This window comes from Hemibagrus wyckioides, linkage group LG04 (genome assembly GCF_019097595.1).
Source record: "Hemibagrus wyckioides isolate EC202008001 linkage group LG04, SWU_Hwy_1.0, whole genome shotgun sequence".
NCBI lineage: Eukaryota > Metazoa > Chordata > Actinopteri > Siluriformes > Bagridae > Hemibagrus > Hemibagrus wyckioides.
In genome coordinates, this window is record NC_080713.1 from 20,179,620 (window position 1) to 20,201,891 (window position 22,272).

A 22,272-nucleotide genomic window follows, 5' to 3' on the forward strand; every position below is an offset into this window, starting at 1 on the left:
TGGGTGAAAGACAGGGGTACCCCCTGGACAGGTTGCCAGTCCATCAGAGGGCCACATAATCAATCAATCAAAAAAAAAAAAAAAAGCTTTCCACTATTACAACACATTTTGTTTTAGCCATATTTTATTGTTGCTAGCACTCTCACTACCTCACTTTACATTCTGTCATAACAGATTTTGAAACTTCTAACCCATGTCAGTGAAGGTGAGCCACGTTGCTTAGATATGCTGCAACAGCATGATGTTATGGAGCCCGACATCAGACTCAAGGAAAAGGTCATCTGCTTGTCACAGATCAAACTATATGACTGGACCTGCTAAAACATGGCCTGAGTAAGGGCAGGAGGAGACCAAATGGAGGGTTCACATCGCTGATGGACATGTAGCTCAAACACACCCTCCTGTGAACCCTGAGAAGGGTGGGCATCCTGCTGGCAGGTGTCCCTTCTTATATCAGATGCCTGGTGACAGGCATGAGCTTCAGAGGTGGGGGTGGGGGTGGTGATGGTGGTGATGGTGATGAGGGGGCAGGCAGGTCTATGTAATGGCACTGTTGCAGAGGACTCTTTAGCATTTACATGACACTATGCAACACTACATGAAAAAAGAGAGGTGTAAATTCCAAAAGCAAGAATCAAGATATGGACACAACTTATTAACTCGCAGAGTGTAGCCAATGTAATATACAATTACAATAAACAAATCTACCAGCCTAATGGGTTATTTGATTCATTCCTTATGGAGAATTTTAGATGGGCACAGTGATGCACCAGGAATTGTTGCTACCTCACAGCTCCCAGAGTCTTTGAGTCAATCTTGAGTGTGGGTCTGTGCACAGTTTAATCACCTCTCACCATGTCCAAGTGGGTTTCTTCCAAGATCACTCCATCTATAAACACATCTACAGGTGGATTGCCTATGCTAAAAATTACCCCAGATGTGAATGAGTGTATCTGTGGTGTCACATAGGCTTTAGAGCCATCATGAACCTGATCAGGATAAAGAGAGTACTGATAAATGAATGACTGAATGAATGAATGAATGAATGAATGAATGAATGAATGAATGAACAAGATGATGACAAAGGCTCTCCATTAATCACAATTTTTTACTCCATTTTTTTTTACAGCTAGTAATTATGGTCTGGATAAAATTACAGCTGCTGTTCCCTTCAGGCAGTAAGCATATGACACAATGACCAGGCATTTTTCTAGTGTATGAGTAGTTACTGAATTTGTAAAAATGTACAAGCAAATGTGTATGTCTATATATTCATGCATTGTATGAAGCGAGTAGAAATCAGAAAAAAACAAGCATTTCTCATTTCATTGGAAAGTCAATATACATTACTTTCATGGTTGCAGATATAATGTGTTGTTATTGGCTTTGCTTAGCTCTTTCCCTCCCCTTGTTGTAGAAATCAAAGAACCTCTCAGCTCCTGGCAGCAGTGTGGAAGATGATATAGGGGAAAACCAAAAAGACTGGCCTCACTTCTGAAATTCTTCACAATCAATTAAAAACGAAAGGGTTTTTGTGCAGACGAAGAATACTGAAGAAATAGTACTGACTCGTACTAAACCACAGGAATCTCATTTACATCAGTAATCTCAAAATGACAGATTCAGGTAAATAAAAAGGGGGGGGATGTATTGATATTGAATGCGATAAAATGTAGAAGTTTAAGTGAAATCGCCAGTGTATTAAAAGGATTATATCAAGCATGTCGTAACAGAAACGTGGCGTGGGAGTGTCCGACAGCTGCTGGGGGAAATCTAGCTCGCGGACTTTTGAGTGACGTGATGAGCCCGGAGCGCGCTCTGAGGCGCGTGACTCCTTTCTGCTCGCTTATCGCTTCACCGGGAGACAAGAAACAAAGGACAGCAGCTCAAAACCATCCACCTGCTCCGTTTTTAACGTGGTGAATGTGAGTTAGCGCGGTAGAGACAGTGCTAGCTTGTAGCTGGGGGTTGAAATAAGTGGAGGAACTGGTGAGGAGCGGACCGAGCACTCCGCCTCTACAAGTATGGCCAGGAGGAAGCAGCGAGCACCCAAGCGCGCGCCAGGTATGTCATCTATGCGTCTGTTTACCTTTCCTTTTTAGTTTCATGGTTGAAAGACATGTTTCTCTTCATTACCCTCGTCTGGTGTTTTTTATACGCTATTTAACTGGTTTTTGCTTGAGGTTCTTGTGCTTCCTTTCTCATTAACACTCTCTGTGTTAAAGCAATTCCATCCATAAACCTGTAATGTTACAACAACTGCAAATCATTGATTAGGATACATTCATTCTTAAAGTGTACAGTTATACAAGTATTCCATTGTTATGAAATATAGAGTGAGGCAAAACATATGACAGTGAAGGATGTAAATGAACAAACATCTTATCTCAGTCTAACCCCACGAAGCTTTAGGTGACATTGTAAGAATAAATGTAAGTTTTAGTGTGGCATTTAACACATTGCTCTTCTCAGACTTTGTGCTGAACTTGTCCTTACTACTTCTAAACTCTACCACTCTGAAAAACAGGAAGGAAATAGCATCCTTTCATTCATGTGCGGTCATCTTACTTTTCCAAACATGGCTCATTCAGATATAATAATTAACAAAGGCAACTGAAGAGAATGTTCCACTATGACTTAAAAGAAATCATTCCTGGGTTATGAATACAATAAAGTAATGTCATTTTAGTTATGCATTTTGTAAGGAAATTGACCCTACAGTAGGTTTTTTTTAGAGTGAGCACATATTGAGGTTAAGGTTTGGGTTAAATTTAGTCGGCATTAATAATTATGTCAATGGAAGGTCCTTGCCAGCATAGTAAGGCAACTGTGTGTGTGTGTGTGTGTGTGTGTAAGTGAGTAAGTATGCGTTGGGCGAAGGGGGGTGAGGGTGGAGGGGGATTGGGTGCTTAATGGAGGGCTACGGCTTGCTCCGTTACTCTGGCCTGTCAGAACAGCTTTGTCTCATGTTGGATTTAATTGTTATCCCCGTGACAGCCTCATCCATCAAAGGCTTTAATGGTCAATCAGAGCGAGGCCATGTGAGCGCACTCATTCTTTTCCCATACACTCGCCTGGCCTTTTATTTCATCACACTGTTTCACTGGGATCTACACAATTTCATGCTATTAAACAAGTAGTGGTTTTGATTATTACATTATTTTTAATACTGTTTTTCATTTTCCATTCTATATTAATTTTGAATGGCCAGTATAAAAATATTTCCAGAACATGGAGCTGAATTTCAAAACATTTCATATCACTGTGTTGTTGAGAAGCTTGATGTTTGCTCTTCTTCTGTTACTTTTACTTTTCTCTCCCTGTCCCCTATCATATTTCTTTCTCTCCCTCTCTCTCTCTCTCTCTCTCTCTTACAAAAAGTCATTTTGCCAGCTTCATTAGTGCACACCCAATTAGCTATAAACTTGATGGATTGCTGACAGCTGTAATGATCGGAGATGACGAGCTGTGTGCCCTGTCACCAAGTCAAATTAGGTTTCTGGTACTTTGATGTAATCAAGTAGATATTAGCTGCTACTGCTGGCCTTAACTATTGCTTTAACCTAATTTAAAATTTCAGGTGAAAAATGAGCTTTGTTACATGCCTTGAATGCAGCTGCCCTAAATACTTACGATGGAATTACTACCTGAAATCATTTTTATGCCAATGTTTTCTTTCAATATTTTGTATACATTTTAGAGCACTATACCTATTATGAAATATTTTGCCCATACTTGGTGCTGTTTTAGTCTCTGAGACTATCTGAGGGTTGATTAAGGGTTGATGAGTAAATAATGACAGAGTTATGTTACAGAGCTCTTACAAAACATGTTTTAGTAACTGTAATTTCTAAGGGCTTTGGTCTGGATTCTAGGCCTGGTTTACTGTCACTGTGGGGAGGAAAACCAGTGCCTGAGAAATGCAGAGGAGATTATTCAGACTGATGAGTGAGCCTGAATGTTATGATGGAGATGCTGAAAGAGATGGACACTATAAAAGCCCATGATTTTGTAGTACAAAAAGCAAAAGGTTTTGGCCATCAGCCCTTGTGCTGCTGAAGCCAGATTACTTTACACCATAGCTCAGCTAATGTATCCAGGGTAAGATTTACAAGATCAGGCACTAATACTTATGTGAACAGTATGGGTGTGTCTACAATTGCATTTGATACATTACTTTATACCCCATAACTTCCTTTCCTTGGAGTGGTACCTTCAAGGCTACTTATATTACACCTTTAGTGTGTATTTACTTAAAAAAAAATCATTTGAGATGCATAATTGAACCATAACGGTCACTCTTGTACACTTAATGAGCTTTTAGTGTAATGTTAAAGTTACATTTTCAGAAAAAAACATGCAGCAGTGTCAAGGAAAGGTACTGTTTATTACCCTTTTTCTGGAGAGTACAGTTTTATCCTTGTCTATGTTTTTGTAGTGAGCAATTTGTGTTTGAATAAGTAGACATAACATACATTTTCCACAATTGCAGTCCCACAGTGTCAAATGATGTACCACATCTGTTCTTCATACTGCATTCTTAATGAACATTCATAGTGGTGTAGCTTGCCATAATGATTGACATACACCTTTTGAGCTTCATGACACAAGGGTCAGGCCTGCCAGAAATGCCACGAACTATTGGAAATACAAGAGAGATTTCCACCTCGCTTTCCTGTTTAAATTCCCACTATTTCCCCAGCTCCAATTTATATAGATTATACATTGTCATTATTTAAGACCCTTATTCCCAATGATTTCCAAGTATGGAAGTACATCTAGCAGTGAATTCCCCCATCTAACGCTGAAATCAAATCTGCAGCAAAGCAACACACTTGTTATTGTCTGAACATGTGAGTTTCATCTCTGTGGCAGCACTGTGAGATTGACGTCTCCTCCCTGGGACGACAATGGAGACATCAATCTTCTTTTTGGAGAAGAGGAATGCGCCTCCTTTTTCCAGGGAGGTGCTTTTTTATGTAGGCTCCATTTTAGGAAAGTGACTCAACATATCCCTTAGGGGTCCAGAAACCCAAACCCTGGTGGAGAAGATCAGCACCATGCCAAACCTTCAATTACCCTCTCAACAGAGTTGTTAATCATGCCACCACTCTTTATTTTTGACACTCTGACACTTGTCATCTATCACACTTACTTTCCAAAGACACAAGGTGGTTAGGAATAAAAGTACCGTGCCGATGGGACACAAAAAGACATTTTGGAAAAAAGACAAAGAGAAAGGGGTGGGCGGCATGGAGGTTGTTAAACAGGATATGAAATGGTGCCAAGTGGAGTCTAGGGTGAGAGTTGAGTGTTAAGGAAAGTGAGAGCAGTTCTGAAAAATGAGTCATCCTGCTGAGAGACTCGGGAGGCCTACAGAAGGAAGAGTGATCCTGATTAATTGTAGATAGAGATGTATTACATGTTGAAAGAATGAGCGAGCAAGTGTGTTCTAAATTTAAGGTAATGCATACTCATACATACACTCCAGCTGTTCAGATTAGTTTTTAAGCCTAGGCTATGTAACATAATTAATTTTACTTTATTACTGTGTATACAGTATGTGCATTTTCTCTTGAGATTTTGTTCTGTGAGAGAAGGTGCATACATGCTGCAATAAGCATTTGTTTGTGCCTGTGCATTCCAGCCTCAGCTCAGAGTGACATGCATCACTCAAGCTTGGCTGGCCTCAGTATGAACCCTACGTGCTCTCCCACAGCTCAGTGATGGATGCTTCTCTAAGGAAAGAGATTAATGAGAGGTAGAAGGCTTGCAGGGTCATTTATCAAGGTGAATATTATTTAGACAGGCCATGTAAGCCTGTAACCTGAGAATTCAAGAGACAGAGACAGCCTTAGATGTGCGCTCTATGATGAATGGTGGTGCTTTCTATCTGTTTGTTACTAGACCCCAATTGTATAGTGGTCCGTCATTGCAGGAGCTATGTATATAACAATAAACTCCCAGATGGTATTTTATTCAAACTTGCTATGAGCTCATCAAAAAAATGTTATTTGGGGCCAGTGCTTCATTTGAGACAAAGAGAAATGAGGCTGTTCTGTTTAATGGTAATATTTCTACTCTATATGTCTCACCTTTTTCCTTCTGGAGAGGAATAATGATTGCAATCCATCTGGTAGAAGCCTTTGTTGCTACACCATCATCTAGCAGCTGTTGGCTTTGAGTCATACAGAATCGCTGCCAGTCACTCTTGGCAGCTGAGGCACATCAGACACACCACTGTCAAGGGGAACAGAGAATCAAAGGCATGTAGAGTGATATTTAGAGAGAGAGATACGTCCCCTGAAAGTGTATTTTGGTTCAGATAGAATTTCACTAGGGACATCTTGTTTTTTAAGCTAATATTTCAGAAACTGCTAATCTATGGTTTTCATGCACAACAATCCCTAGATTTTACACAGAATAGTGCAACAAACAAACAAACAAACAAAAGTGTACAGTTCTGTGTTGGGAAACACCTTGTCGATGAGGGAGTTCAGAAGACAATAGCCAGATTGACTTGAGCTGACAGGAAGGCTAAAGTAATTTAAATAAACACTTTTTACAACCATGATTAGCACAAAAGCATCTCAGAACACATATAACACTTCATATCTTGAGTCAGATGGGATATACTTGTAGGAGACCACCCCTTACAGCCACAAACAGGAATCTGAGGCTGCAATGGACACAGGCTCACTAAAATTGGACCGTTGAAGACTGGCTGATTAGTTCATTGCATAAGGTAAAATAAACTGGCTGGCTTTAGATATATATTTATACACTCAACATCAAGAGCTTCAGTTAATCAAATGTTTTAAACATCAGAATGGGGAAAATTTGTGATCTCTGTGACTTTGATCGTGGCATGGATGCTGGTACCAGATGGGCTGGTTTGAGTATTTCAGCAGCTGCTGATCTCTGGGGATTTTCACACACAACAATCTCTAGAGTTTACACAAAATTGTAAAAAACAAAGCAAACCAAAAAACATCCTGTGAAGTGAACAGAAACACTTTGTTGATGAGAGAGATCAGAGGAGAATGACCAGTCTAATGTCTAATGAGACTCACTGGCAGTAAGGCTGTCACTTTTTTCAAAAAATCAAGTTCAAACAAATTTCAAATGTCACACAGGTCAATATGTTAGAATCCCCAATCCAACCCCCCTCACCCCCACCACCACCTCCACCACCAAAAAAGGCTACCACAACACAAACATTCTTTACAGGATTTTATTAATACCTCATAGAACGTCACTGTTCCATTCATCTGTGCCTCTGTCTGACTTTCTGCTGCCTCCTTGAGCTGGTAACTCAATAGGTGAGCTCAAAGATTTTTTCTTGTGGTGGTCTAAGACAGCTGTTTCTTACAAAGTTGACAAACAGCCTTATCTTTGTCCTTATCTTTCCAATCTACAGTGTAGGACCCAAAATACCTCCACACTTTTTAGATGGTTTGGGGTCATAATTGAGGTAGTAGAAGATTTGGGGTTGTACATTAACATTTGTATGGGCAAATTATAGTTTGATCATTTTTCACGTCATTGGTTAAAAAGTGACAGCTCTAATGGGCAGAGAAGCACCAAATTTTGTCCAATGAAGACAAATTATTTTTTGTAATCTTTTTCACTGTCCAATGTAGGTAAGTCTGAGCCCATGATCGGTTCAATTCTTCTTGCTCTTGGCTGACAGGAGTGGAACATGATGTTATCTTCTGCTGCTATTTCAAGGTTTGATGCTTTGAGATGCTTTTCTGTTCACCAAAGTTTTTTGAGTTACTATGGGCTTCCTGGTAGCTCAAACCTGCCTATTTTTTTCTGAATTTTCTTATCAACAAGGCATTTCCTCCAGCAGAACTGTCACTCACTCAGTGTATTTGTTTTTCACACCATTCTGAATAAACTCTAGAGACAAATGTGTGGGCAAATCCCAGGAGATCAGCCGCTTCTGAAATACTCAAACCAGCCCTACATCCATGTGATGCCTAAATCCAAGCCAGTTTTTTCAGTCACTTTGAAGCTCTGGATTTTGTGCATTGCACTGCTGCCACATGTTTGGCTTATTATTAGATAACTACAGGAACGTGCAGGTGTTCTTCCTGTGATGCCAACCCGAAAGTCATTCTTGTCTGCTACTAAGTGATAACACAAAAGTGTGTTGTTACCGGTGTGATATTTTGCTTAGATTAATGCCCCTATTAGCATTGCCTTGGGGATAAACAATTTGTCTTTGCCAATCTATATCACACATACTAAGCCTTTGAGCTCAAAATATTGTGCTGTCTTACCAAACAAACTTGCATTTGGGTTTACCTTTCACTAAAACAAAATCCGCTATCCAACTATCAAACTATACGGCACTGTGAAGTAACTCTTATTATGTACTACATGTACAGTAGCACTGACTCTGAAGCAGAAATATGCAGAAGCAGAAATTTGCTATTCAATGCTCTGAATTACAGCAAAACTGATTACTGCTCTCCATGCTTCTTTACATAATAATGCTTATTTGTGTTTCATGTTTAGAATATCATGTTCATGTTTTGGGTTTTGATGCTTTTACAAATGGTGACCCAAAGCCAAGCACATAGCGCTAGACATTATACTCTCATAAATCAAAAGAAGCATAATGCCTGAAAATGCCTCCCTCTGCCTTTTTTTTCCAGAGGTTGGTGCATACATCACATTTTATTAACTAAATAAATTACCATGGTTGTCAGTCAAGCCTGAGGGAATAATTGGTTATGATAGTTGCCTCTTGAGATGGATTACAATTCAATCATTCTTAGATTTTTTTTTTTTTTTTTTTTTTTTACAATTGTAGTAAGCCTTTGCATGGTTTAATAGTTATGAAGTTTATTAAGAACAGCATTTCGTTTACTTTACTTCATGCGTTAAAACTAAACTTATTCTTGGGTTTGTATTTTGGTGGTTTTTATAGAAAGCATTTCACTGGCATTGACTTAAAAAAAATAAAAAATAAAAAGAGCAATTTTGCTTTTTTGAGCTCACTGTGTGTCACCATAATTGTCTCCGTGATATGAGTGGGCAGGAAAATGATCATGTCATTGTATTTACACCTGGTTCATTCTCTTTACGAGCTGTTTCAGAATCCATGCCAAACCAGGCAGTTCAAATGACATCTTTTGATCAAGGCTGCCAGGAATGATCAGAGGAGATTGGCAGGTAATGGATACCTAGTGACAATCCAAATCTAAAGGGGAATAAGACTGGCCTGCACCTGCCAATTATCCTTTAAAGCTCCAATCCTACAGGCATCCTGGCTGACATCTAGTGAGAGGCTAAATGAGAGAAGCACAGTCTCGGAAGATTGTGTATTATCAGTTGAAATGAGAGCTATTTGTGCTTTCACACTGGCTGTCCTGTTAGATCTTGTGTGTACAATCAAAGCCAAAAAAAAAAAAAAAGTTGAGAGATTATCTGCGCGCCGGGGTGCATTGGAATTGGGTTTGAATTAGAAACAAAATATGAGACAGGTATAACACCTTCCACTATAAACAATTTGACATGAACAACTTCACCACAACAAGAATGAATAAAGGGGAACAGAGAAGGGCAAAGTTGATGTTGCTTTCATCTGAATGATTGTTCCGCTTACAGCATCAGTAAGACAATGTCAAACCAATAGGGGACAGGCTGTCATGAAAGGAAATAGTCACTTCTAGAGTTGGTGGATGGGTGCAGCTGGCACCAAGAGGGACGACGGTGTCCCATCGAATCTGTCATATGAAGGTGGTCAGCCAGACACCTTTCTCCCTGCATATCACCTGTCTAAGGTAAACAGTCATCAGAAAGGATTTCAAGTGACAGCTGGCTTATGCATTGTACTCTTTTGTCTTTCCTTGTAACCTCTCACTACATCTGTCCACCTTTTTTTCTCTTCTCATTTCTTTACTCAAGCACAGGTGTGCTACAGTGTGAACATGTGGAGATGTCGATGAAAAACATAGCAGCTGCCTACTTTCCATAAAATGTATATCATTCAATTTATCTCCCTATAAACAAATGGCTTGCAGGAATGACAAACCATTTTTGTGTATGTGTAAACAGGCTTGCACTTTAGTACAGTTTGTAGAAAAAGATTGTTTAATCTCTTATCATGAATCATAATGAGGAAAAGTAACATTTTATGATTGTAGACGCCCAAGATATACTTATCACAACAGAGCTTGTCTTCTTCTTAGACTGGTAGACAGACAGACAGTCTTCTAAAAACGCCCAATAACTCATCAGATGTCACTAAATAGTTCAGCTAAAAAAAATGACTGGAAAAATCATTTGGCTCCTTCAAGCAAAAATGAAACGAAACCTTATATTCTCTCAGCTTTATATCTGGCCAAGTAGTTGATAGATTTGAAATGAAATAGCCAAGTAGGCTTTTTCTTAAACTGGTTGAATTTTTTTAAGACTTAAGACTTTAACTGTGCAGTATTGGATGTGCATGTGTGTAGAATGAGATAAGCTTATAAAGCAGTTTGTAGTTTTAAATCATTTCTCTTTCATTTTATAGGTATAGATAGCTGAGGCAGGAAAAAAAAACACATTTGGCACAGATACCTAGTGTTGCCCACTGCTTAGACATTTTGCACCATGAACAGTTTCTTGAGGGCTTGATGTGCAATCTGATGAACCATGTAAACACCAATGATTATAAAATGTAATAAGTTCTAGTAGTTGTATAAGGTGCAAGTGGTGACATGCTGCTTCAGGCCAACGGCAAGATCATAAGCCCATAAACTTGTCAGACACCTTGTCAGACATATCAAATTACTACTTTAATCTATATGTCCTCTAGTACTGCTGAAAATATTTCACATAAAAGATGACTTTGGGCTATTCATTTCTTCATAGTTTCTTATAGAAAGACTGCAAAAGGACTCTCTAATTTATATAGAAAAATCTTGACATATCTGACATATGTAATTTTTTTCTTCTTTTAGCTTATGATTCAGAGGATGTTGAAGAACTTGCCAGGCAAAATGAGGACTTTGCAAAGGAAGACTCAACAACCATAGAGACACCACTGGGTAACAGCGACTTCAGGAAGGACTATGTCTTCCAAAAATCAGAGGATGAACACTGCTCCACTACTGCTGAGTTTTCTGAGACTGACAGTGAATTACACATTAATGAGTCAAATGAACCTATGTCAGATGTTGAAAGCAGCTCAATTAATAATAAAGACAAACCACTGAAAGACTGTCTTAATGAGGGATCTGAAAAATCAGTGTGTGGTTCAGATAGCCTGGAACAGATAAAAGCCATTTATAATGGTTTTCTCTCTAACTCCTTTTGGTCTTCACCAAGTCTTAATCCTTCTCAGTCATGTACAGAGAAGAGATGTGAGACTAGCAGCAGCAGCAGCAGCAGCAGCAGCCCCGGAGGTAATTGCTTTGACTGGCACCAGTCTGCAGTTGCAAAGACCTTGCAGCAGGTTTCTGAAAAACAGCATCATCCACAAAGGGAACCTAATCTTTTCAGCACTGTTCAGCTCTACCGCCAAAGTGCGAGGGTTTATGGATCCATCTTTAGTGGTGCAAGCAAGTTCCATTGCAAAAGCTGTAGTGCATCTTATGATACACTGGTTGATCTTACAGTTCACATGAATGATACAGGCCACTACCGAGATGACAACCATGAGAAGGCTGAAAAAGGAGCCAAGAGCTGGTCCAAACCACGCAAACGATCTTTAATGGAAATGGAGGGTAAGGAGGATGCCCAGAAGGTACTGCGCTGTATGTATTGTGGTCACTCTTTCGAATCCTTGCAAGACCTCAGTGTGCACATGATCAAGACCAAACACTATCAAAAAGTGCCTCTGAAGGAACCTGGAACATCGATTGCTGCTGTTAAAGTTATCTCATCTTTCAGAAAGAGAGTACCAGTGGAATTAGATCTAACTAAACTGAATGCCACTGATCAGAAAGCATCTTCTGGTGGGAGCACAGTAAATGTTAGTCTTCCCAAAGTTTCTGATGTTAAAAAGAAGGAGAGTGTCATGGACCATAAGGGTGTGAGCAGCACCGCACAGATTAAGTCACAGATTTTGAGTTGTATGGAGTGTGGACAATCATTTGAGACTTTGCAGCAGTTAAGTGCTCACATTATGCAGACAGGTCACTTTGTTAAAGCCAGTCAGACTCTCCAAAAAAAGGACAAGTACATTTCCGAACAAATATCCTTGCCTGGAAGAATTAAAATAAAAAATGAGAAGACCTCAATAGAGAAACAAGGTTCCCCTACATCTACACCAAATGGAACCACTGAATCACTACGTACTACCTCTCCACTAAAAAAGTCAGAAATTGAAAGAAACATCTTCCTAAAAGAAATGCACCATAAAGAACCAGGAAATGACAACAACATAGAGGATAGATACAGTATTCCTTTAACATTTGATTATCTTACTGAGGAGGACCTGAAGGAGAGTCCAAAAGTGAACCTGGATATCCTCAAGTCCCTGGAGAACACTGTTACTTCTGCCATTAACAAAGCACAGAAAGGAACTCCCAGCTGGGGAGGATATCAGAGCATTCATGCTGCTTATCAGTTGCAGAATAACATGAAGCCTTCTCTTTACAACTCCTCCATACAGCAAATGGTGCACGGTGTGGACGTTCCATGCTCTGACAAAGGTGAACTTTCTCCCAGCCCTCAACCCAGAGGTCCTTCTCCCAAAGTAAACCTGTATGCGATGGAAGAATTGGTGAAGAAAGTAACACAGAACATTGCTGAGGAAACAAGAAAGGACAAAGATGAACAGGTTTTCTTAGCAAGACATTTTATAACCTCCTCCACTATAAGCGCAGACAGGAAATCAGCATCCAATTCTCCCACAGCAGAGCAACATGAAACACTAAAGAACAAAGATAACAAGATTACTGACTCTAAGAATAATGCAAGCGAATGGGATTCAAAAAAATGTAACGAAAGCTTCACAACCTCTTTAGCTTTCAGTGACGACAGTGCCGTAATAACTGTTCACCCAGAGCCAAAACAACCATTTGTTAGTCCTTTAAATGCCCTTCAGTCAGTCATGAATCTTCATTTAGGCAAAGCGGCCAATCCTGTGAAGCCAGTTAAGGATCCTATGAATATGCTTCTAAAGATGAGCAACAGCATGGCAGAGAGGGCTGCGGTGGCTTCAGCACCAATATCAACCTCAAAACCAGAGCCTTTACATCCAGAAGTCTACCAGATTGACAAAGACCAACCAATAGATTTATCCAAAGGCAAAAGGAACCAGTGTTTAGTTACTGCTTCTCTCCCAGGGAAAGTGTTAAACTCTCTTCCTGCTATGACCAAGACTGATTTAACTGATACAATAAAGTGCACTCCAGTCAGCCCAGTGCATGAGAGTGCACTCTCAGACATATCAGACATGTTACGCAATTTGTCAGACACTCATGCCTTAAAGTCGCCGACTTCCTCCCATAAAACAGTGAGTTCAGGTATTGATGATTCTAACACGCCAAACGCAGTAGATGATGTGTCTATGCTGCACAAACGCAAGGGTAGGCAGTCGCAGTGGAATCCTCAACACTTGTTAATTCTACAAGCCCAGTTCTCATCCTGCCTCAGAAAGACAGCTGATGGGAAATACATTATTTCAGATTTGAGTCCTCAAGAAAGGATGGTCATCTCACATGTCACAGGTCTTTCCATGACAACGATCAGCCACTGGTTAGCTAATGTAAAATACCAGCTGAGACGCACAGGCAGGACCAAGTTTCTGAAAAACGTTGACTCTGGACACCCTGTTTTCTTCTGCAGTGAATGTGCGACACAAATCCAAACACGTTCGACATACATCTCTCACCTTGAGTCACATCTTGGCTTTAGATTACAGGACTTGGCTAAGTTCTCTTGTAAAAATCCCAACAAGACAATTGCAAAGCATTCAAAGAACATATTGGATAAAACTGTCCTGTCATTCCTCTGATCTGCTACAGGGCCAGGGCAGCTGTCCCCAGTATAAATGCTGTGCTATTGGTTTTAATTAGTAGCTCAGAAAGCATTTCACATAATAAAAGGAATTTATAAAAGCTGGAACATGGAATATTATCTGTGTAATTGTTGTACAGGATGTGTATTGTATGTTGATAAAAAAAAAAATACAAAAGAGTATATTATCTTATTATGTATAATAACATCATAAATAAAATAAATATCTGGTAGGAATTAGACCTCAAAGGATTTGTTTATGAAAATTATTACGCAGTTCCTAGTAGATCATGTAGAAAATAGATATACTGTATACATGATGCCTTTTTTTTTTCTTTTCTGATGAGGTTATACAATTCAAGTAAATGACAATTTGTACATTTGTACAGGACTAGTTTAGTCATTTTCGTAATTATTCATTATTCATATTTATTATTTATTTGCAAGTGTTTTCCCATTGTGTAAATCTATTTGTGTTTGTTTCTACATAAGAATCTGTATTATTTTCATAGGTTTGTAAGGCTGTTTACCATTTTATACGGCAAACATGATAATAAGACTAAAATATTAATGTAGTATAAACATTTTCCGCCCACTTTAATAGGAACACCTGTGTAGCTGCTCATTTATGAGGTTATCCAATCAGCCAATCATGTGGCATAAATAGAACTGCATAAATAAGTAGGTGTACAGATGTTCCAATAAAATGGGTGGTGGCTGTATATTATATGATATTGTTTATAATGTATACAATATCATAAATTGCAAAAATTACTGGTTAAGCTTACTAGTCTTAAAAAGTTTACTTTATTGATTGTGATTTCAGTAATATCCATAAAGCAATCTATTCACTCTATTATGTTTTTTTTCTAACAGTATATATTTTTATAATGTAAAATGTAAAAACTATACATTTTAGTATAATGTCTAAATATTTATTTTGCTTTATTTCTGGGGCCATTTCTGATAAAAATGCATTTCACATAATTACAAAAAATCTTTTCACCTCAACAGGATTATCTAATGTAAAGGTATTTCCCTCTGGTGCATTTTGCTGTATATACTCTCTCTTTGTCCACATAAAAGCATTCACTATGCAACCATTTCCCTAATGTTAGTATAAAAGGCAGATTTGACCATGGACTAAATGGGGTCTTCAAGTGTGTATATATCACAGCAGTATTTAGAGCTAGACATTGACAAAAATATCTGCGATATTGCAATACAACACTGTAATGATACTGTACCTGCAGATGTATTATCTTGTTGAAACAGTTAATTACTCTTATTAGGTTTTTTCCACATTATTTATTTTACATACTTTCAAAAGCAAAGTAAAAAGAGCTACAAAGTATTGGCCATACTGAAAAGAATCTGATACTGTACTTAAACGTCTAAAGCCTTTCTGGATAATTTGGCTTGTCACTTAAACTATGTATTCCTTACTGTTTTTATTGCTTTGTTTTAATCCCTGTGATAAAAAATAGAGAGATAAAAAGAGAGAGAATTGCCCTCTGTCTATGTATTTCTGTCACCACTTTGATGAATATCATCTAAATTGCTTTGTATATTTGAGGGGTTTGGATGTCAATCTAATTTGAGAGTGTATGTTGATGACAGCGGCTCCAGATAATGAGAAGAAAGCTGGCTTTGACAGCGTGATGAGCTTCAAACCGATCAGACAAGTTTGAACATGAATTCTTACAGAAATGTCTATCAAATAGTTGGAGCTGAAAAACCGTTTATTCAAAACCTAATACAGAAAACAATGTTAGGGAAACTGCAGAATTTGTTAATAATTTCTGACGTTTTCCACCCACAATACAGTGTGATATCACAGATAATATGTGCTTCTTGCATATGCTGATGTACACAGCTTTAAATTTCTGTAATAATAATGTAATGTAATGTATGTTTCTGTTAAATATTTTTTATGGACCAAATCCAATAAATGAATCATTGGTAGACTTTCCATTTCACTTCAGCTGCTCTGAGACCATGCTCAGTCTCTCCTTAGATGTCAGGTCTTATTATGGGTTGAGTTGACATGACATGACAGTGTGTGACAGCTCTGGACGAGTTGTGGGACAGAGAGGAGGTGGCTGTACTCACTGGCCACTGAGTCCACCCGGACTGAGTTACACACCAACTCGTCCTCAAGAAATATTCAAGCGTATCTTTTCGAAAAGGAGTCTAGATGATAGCAAATTAGACTCAGTATTTTCTAATACAACATTCCAATGAGTTCATCCTTGAGGAGATTTAATGAATATCATTAATAGAGGTGCTTAAACTTTTTGCAGTCAGGGACCTCTTTGGTTTTAAAATAAATTACACTGAGCATCTTAGCACAGCTGCACAGATGTATTCATCCATTCATTAATTTATCTTCAGTGATTTATTCTGTTTAGGTTTGTGCTGGATTCAGAGACTATCCCAGGAACACAAGACGGATTACCAGTCCATCAGAATTTAATATAACTTTTTATTTCTGGACTTTCCACCAGCAGAATACACTGGATGTCCAGCTGATATTATTTGCAGGACTACATTTTTTAATTTTAAATTTTTATGATTAAAATCCATTCGATTCAAGTGACCAGTCATGTAGCCTAATAAGAAAAAGACCAACAAGGCTATTAGGAATATACTGAAAAGAGCAATCATACACTGTATATAACAGCTTGGATAAGCATGGTTTGTGATTTCCACCAATGTAACAAAATAAAAATAAAAAAATTCAGTCCCCCATGGTGATGCTTCACAGACCCCACATTGAGAATGACTTATTTAAAGCGACATTTTCTGATATTCTTAATCATGACTACTTTTGGTGTTGCAAAAGTTTTTTTGTGAAAATAATATTTTGACAGTTAAGGTAAATGTTAAAAAAAAAAAGCAGACTCCAGAATAATTCACTATCATTTGCTGGGTCATTTCCTTGAATAACTGCCTGGAACATTCAAGCACAAGATCTGACGTTTGCTAAAGATGCTCCTTTCAGTGTGTGAATCCATGTATCACTAAATTAATGCTTGCTGACAACACCAATTATAGTGAGCTACATGCTGAAATAACATGTCAAAAGCTGTGTAACAATCCATTAGTTACTGCCTTCTGACCCAGTACCCTAAGCAATATTCCCAACTTGGGAAAATGCTGACTGTATGAAAAGCTTGTTTATAATTTTTGTGTCTATTGTCTCACATTCAGGGAATACAGCCGCACAGCTTCAGGGGGTTTAATCCTGAGCTTATTTGTGTAGAATTTTGCATTTTCTTTTGCATGTCCACTTGAGTTTCCTGTGGGCACACAGCTTTCCTCCCACTATGCAAAAACATGTGCTTATAGATGGATTGACACCTCAGAAAAAAAGTGTGTGTTAATATATAGGTGTCCCTTTCATGGTGTATTCCTGCCTTGCATCCTGACCAGGATTAATTGGTTAATGAAAATGAGTAATGAATCACATTCACATTCACATTGTAATGTACATAATTCTGTCAAATTGGACTATAAATGCAATTAAACACATCACAAAGCCCATGATGTTATTAACTGCTTGCCTGAAATCAGTATAACGTCAAACTGCATTAGAAGAGAAAATGCAACATTTCACTTTTAGGATGCAGGCTGCCTAACTGAACCGAACACTGAACTAGTCGACATGGCAGGGCCTTTTTGACATCTCAGAGCAGGAAGCTGATGTGACAAGACACCTACTCATGTTCTATCAGAGCTCGGCCAATGCGGCATCAGTCTCGTCACTGTCCTTCCCTCGTCTTTGCCTCGCTGTCTCTCTACACAGGAGCCTCTTAAATGCGACGTGCCAGAAATGAGCTGAGCGCTTGGTTGTGACCTCCTGCGCTGTTCCGTCCATCCAGAGATGGCAGGGGACACGATTTGGCGTGACACTCCCGGTTGGAGCTGCCAAAGCGCCACATTCCTGTCCCATTTATTCACACATTGTGGGAGATGAAATCCAGCGTTTTGAAGATCAGGGAGAAGACGTGTGTCTGCCTGTCTGGATGAGCTGTTTGACTTGTCATTTCTTTGTGTGGAAAGCTGCTCACTCAACAGCAGTGGCAGCACTTAGCTGGATTAGAGATGCGGACACAGATGGTGAACACAGGCAGACTCAGTAGGTAGCCTACATGCACACAGACATGGCCATCATGTTGGATGGATGTGGGTAAAACGAAGAATAAGCACACTCTTGGACACATATCTTTTTTGATTTTCCTGAAATCATGTCTGTAAAACCACAGTTGTTTCAATATACTTTTACATTTTTTCCCCCAAATGTATTCAGCCATGATATTTTACTTTTTTTCCCAGATATCTTTTGAGTTTTGCACTCTACTAATATCAAAAGCAAGCAAGGAAAAGTTTTTAAACCATAACCATTTTTGAGGTAGACAAATAGACAATAAACAAAGATATAAATAAATGTATTTATAAAATGTTAATCAAGGCTAAAACATACTGTTTTATTTTATACACTTGACAAGCACTTTATTAGAAATACCTTTATTCCTGCTCATTCATGCAATTATCTAATCAGCCAATCATGTGGTATCAATGCATTTCATAAAATCATGCAGATACACAGTAAGTGCAAACAGAATGGAGAAAAGATCTCAGTGACCATGGGATTTTTGTTGGTGCCAATATTTTAGTGCCAGTATTGGTTTGAACACATCAAAAGCTGCTGATTACCTGGGATTATCACACACAACATTCTCTAAAGTTTACACAGAATGGTGTGAAAGCTGAAAAACATTCAGAAATAATGAGAGAGGTCAAAGGACAATGGCTAGGCTGGTCCAAGCTGACATGAAAGCTACGGTAACCCAATTAACCACTCCTTACGTCCGAGGAAGGTAGAAAAGCTTCTCAAAATCCACAACAGTTCTATCCTTAAGTAGGAGGAGCTTCAACAACAGGAGATCACGTCAGGTTCCACTCCTGTCAGCCAAGAACGGGAATCTGACACCAGAGTGGGCACAAACACACTGAAACTGGACAGCTGAAGATCAGGCAATATTAAAAAGTTTCCATTTAATGCATTTATTAAAAAGAAACAACAACAAAAACCAAAAAACAATTATAAAACCTTTAAGCAAAGTTATTTGGAATATTTGATATACAGTATATTGGCATTTTATGACCAATGCAGTTAAATTTTAGAATAAAAAAGAAAATTAATCCGTTTTAATTCTACATTTTTAATTTAGTGTTATTTCTTAACAATATCTTTATTAGTGTTATTTATAGAATATGATTACAGTGTCTGAAAATAGATAGCAGCATGCTGCATGATACAATATTTGAGTTTTAAACCCATCATTCAGCTTTGTATAGAAATTGACTGGTAGGTTTCAAATGTTTTTAAATGAGAATTCTAGACAAAGTTTTTACTCCATATTTTGGATCTCACTAGCTTTAGTCTCTGCAGGTATAGTCTCCATGATGTCTTTCCCTGTACCTTTTTTTTTCTCGGATAATCAATATTTGAAAATCAGAAATTTGATCAAGACGTAAAACAAGATCTCTAGGACAAAAGTGATGTTAAAAATGTTGGCCTGTGACTTTTGCACTGTACTGCATGAAGTGTAAACAGTCTGTCATTCTGCTCGTCTCAGAATGTCCTATACACACCTTCAATGTGTCAGGTCAGAGCTGAGGAATGACTGTGAGACGTGATAACATGTTGGCAAGAGCCCTCAGAATACAGACACGTCAAAGAGGTGTGGAATCTTGTCAAAGCTGTGAACATCAGGGTCTTGGCAGGGTGACTTGTTCTCTTAGATAAAAATGGCCCAGTAACGTCAGCAGCTGTGAGAGAAGTGTCATCTGTGTCTGTCCTACCTGAAGTGGTTCAAAATCAAAGCTAATTATATTAACAATGCAAAAAAAAGATAATTATATGTGTTTTTGACATACTGTCATTTTGATGGGTGACTTCTGTCACTTTTTATTTAAATATTCGACTAAATTAGTTTTATTATTTTGTTATTGCCGTACATATATTGAATTAATTGTCAGTCGGAGATATAAAGTAGGTTTTTTTAATAATTCACATTCCAGTTATATCGCAACAATTTGCAAATGTTATTTAACCTAAAATATCACATAATGCTTTTTATTTATTTAGAGTTAAGTTTAAGGCTATCCTGGAGACTTTCTTCAAAAAAAAAAAAAAGTTATAAAGCACTGACACTGGTGACTCCTTCCAAAAATGCAAAATAAATGTCAGAGAAAAACTTCACTACAACAACAATTACACATTTCTTCCCTCTGTACCAGTTGTTACTTTAGAAATCGCTAACAGTTAAACCTTGTAGTCAGAACAAATGTCCAAGTGAAACTGAAATAAAATTTTTAAAAAAATTATGAACACTCTCAGATCAGTTAGATCTGTGAGTCTTTTCTTTTAGCATTTCTGAGTATCAGCACTTTTTCAGTCCAGTAAGATGAGAGGAGATGTACCTGTATTAATCCCCTGTAGGGGAAATTCAAGGTGACACAGCAGTGCAAGTAACATTAAAGAAAACCTATACTTAAAAATAGCATAAAATAATAAAGAGAAATAGAAATAGTCAGTGTGTATATACATGTCTATATATATATTCATGTGCAATATCCTGGATATTTAAATTGGATTGAATTCTGCATCACTTGCAAATTGCTTTGGAGAAAAGCATCTGCCAGATGTAAATATAGGTTCAGTTTTGAAGAATCTTATTCAGGGCTAAAACTTTTAAGGAAATCTAATTTGAGAAAACTGTCACTGGAATTAACAATGACCGCTTGAAAATCTGTACAGAATTAGTCAATTACGCTGTCACTTATGTTTGAAAAATAAATTCATGAAAGGCCTGACGATTGGTTTAGGAGAATCAGGTGTGTTAGAGCATGGATAATTACAGTGAGTGTGAGATGAAATGAAGTGTAATGAAGAAACACTGCCCTGCTGGATATAATGTTTTGTCAGTGTGTCTCTATTTTTGTAATTAGCAAAGAGTATAAAGAGGGCTACACTGTATTTCTAGTGTATATTTTTTGAGTATGATTGAATTAATTTGGAAATTAAGCAAATCAAAATATGTACTATATCTTTTACATTGTTCTTGGAGTTTTTTAAATGTACATTTTACAAATTGCACCTCTTAATCCATGATATGCTGAAATCTTTTTTGTTATCTTTCAGCGTGTCTTGATTTTCAGGATTGATTTATAGGCTTTTTGATCATGTTCAGAAGTGTAGGATCTTGACAAACATATGTTTAATTTTCTTTGTGCTGTATCCCCACAACTCAATAAGCTTGTTTTCTAGTTTTATAAACTTTCCAAGCACTTCATTTGTTTCTGAAATTTACCAGAATGATCTATGAATAAACTGTCATCTGGTTAGGATATTGTCAACTCCTCGTCAAACTTCCCACACATTCTGTCAGCTTCTGTATCTCTGTGCTCTAAGATAGAAGCATACAATTTAATGATCTTTCTTATGTGATATCAAGTAGTTTTTTTTTTCCCACTTTGAAGCCTTTAACTTTTGTCTTTGCTCTTTTTTTTCTGAGAAATGGATGACAAATATGATTCCTATTAAAAATGTGCTTTAATGAACAGCTATAAAAAAAGGAGTGTGTTTGACACACCACAACGTCCTTCTTTATTCTTTCAAATAAAGTCGTCTTAGACAAAGGCAAACATTGTGCTTACATTATACAGTACATTATCATATTTACAATCATATTTCACTAGAAAAATGATACACCTTGTATAAAATACAAGCATTATGCAAGGGTAGTTATTATTGGTCTTATTAAAGGCCCCGTTTGCAATAGGATCCGTTGCATCATGTGAAATATTTTAGGGAAAACAATATGCAAATGGGATTGTTGTGTGTGTTATTTGTTCTTAATAACTGCAGTACGTTCATTCCTCTAAGCAACTTCTGAACGAGTAAACTGTACAATGTACAAGGAAATATCATGTCCCAGAAATGTTATAACTGTTCATAATGTATATGTGCTGTTGCTTGTTTGAATATGAGGTACAGCAAATATCTAACATTAATATGAAACAGACTTTTGCCATTTATTCATTTTCGGAAATGTACTTATTATTGTAATATGCCATACAATCTTCACTTAAGTCCACATGTGACTTGAAATTCCAAATGTACTACCTTGGGACTTTCAATTCAATGTCAAACCTTTAAGGGTTCCTTGAGAGGAAGTGCTGTAATTCAGAATGAATGCCAAATGTTGTAAGGGGGAATGTAGCTGTAAATGTAAG

General features: G+C 37.8%; 1 protein-coding gene across 1 annotated transcript; it reads left to right on the forward strand.

The window, feature by feature from the left end:
- The first annotated feature begins 1,511 nt into the window (after positions 1-1,511).
- Positions 1,512-16,122, forward strand: tshz3a (teashirt zinc finger homeobox 3a). The gene is made up of 2 exons (XM_058386898.1): positions 1,512-2,064; positions 10,962-16,122. The coding sequence occupies exons 1-2, from the start codon at positions 2,025-2,027 to the stop codon at positions 13,961-13,963; spliced, it is 3,042 nt and encodes a 1,013-aa protein (XP_058242881.1). The 5' UTR covers positions 1,512-2,024; the 3' UTR covers positions 13,964-16,122.
- The last annotated feature ends 6,150 nt before the right edge of the window (positions 16,123-22,272 follow it).

Bases quoted from the DNA above. Each gene is read 5' to 3' on its own strand.
- tshz3a (XM_058386898.1), top strand. From the start codon at position 2,025: ATGGCCAGGAGGAAGCAGCGAGCACCCAAGCGCGCGCCAG. The intron at 2,065-10,961 runs GTATGTCATCTA...TTCTTCTTTTAG, and splicing joins AGCACCCAAGCGCGCGCCAG to CTTATGATTCAGAGGATGTT.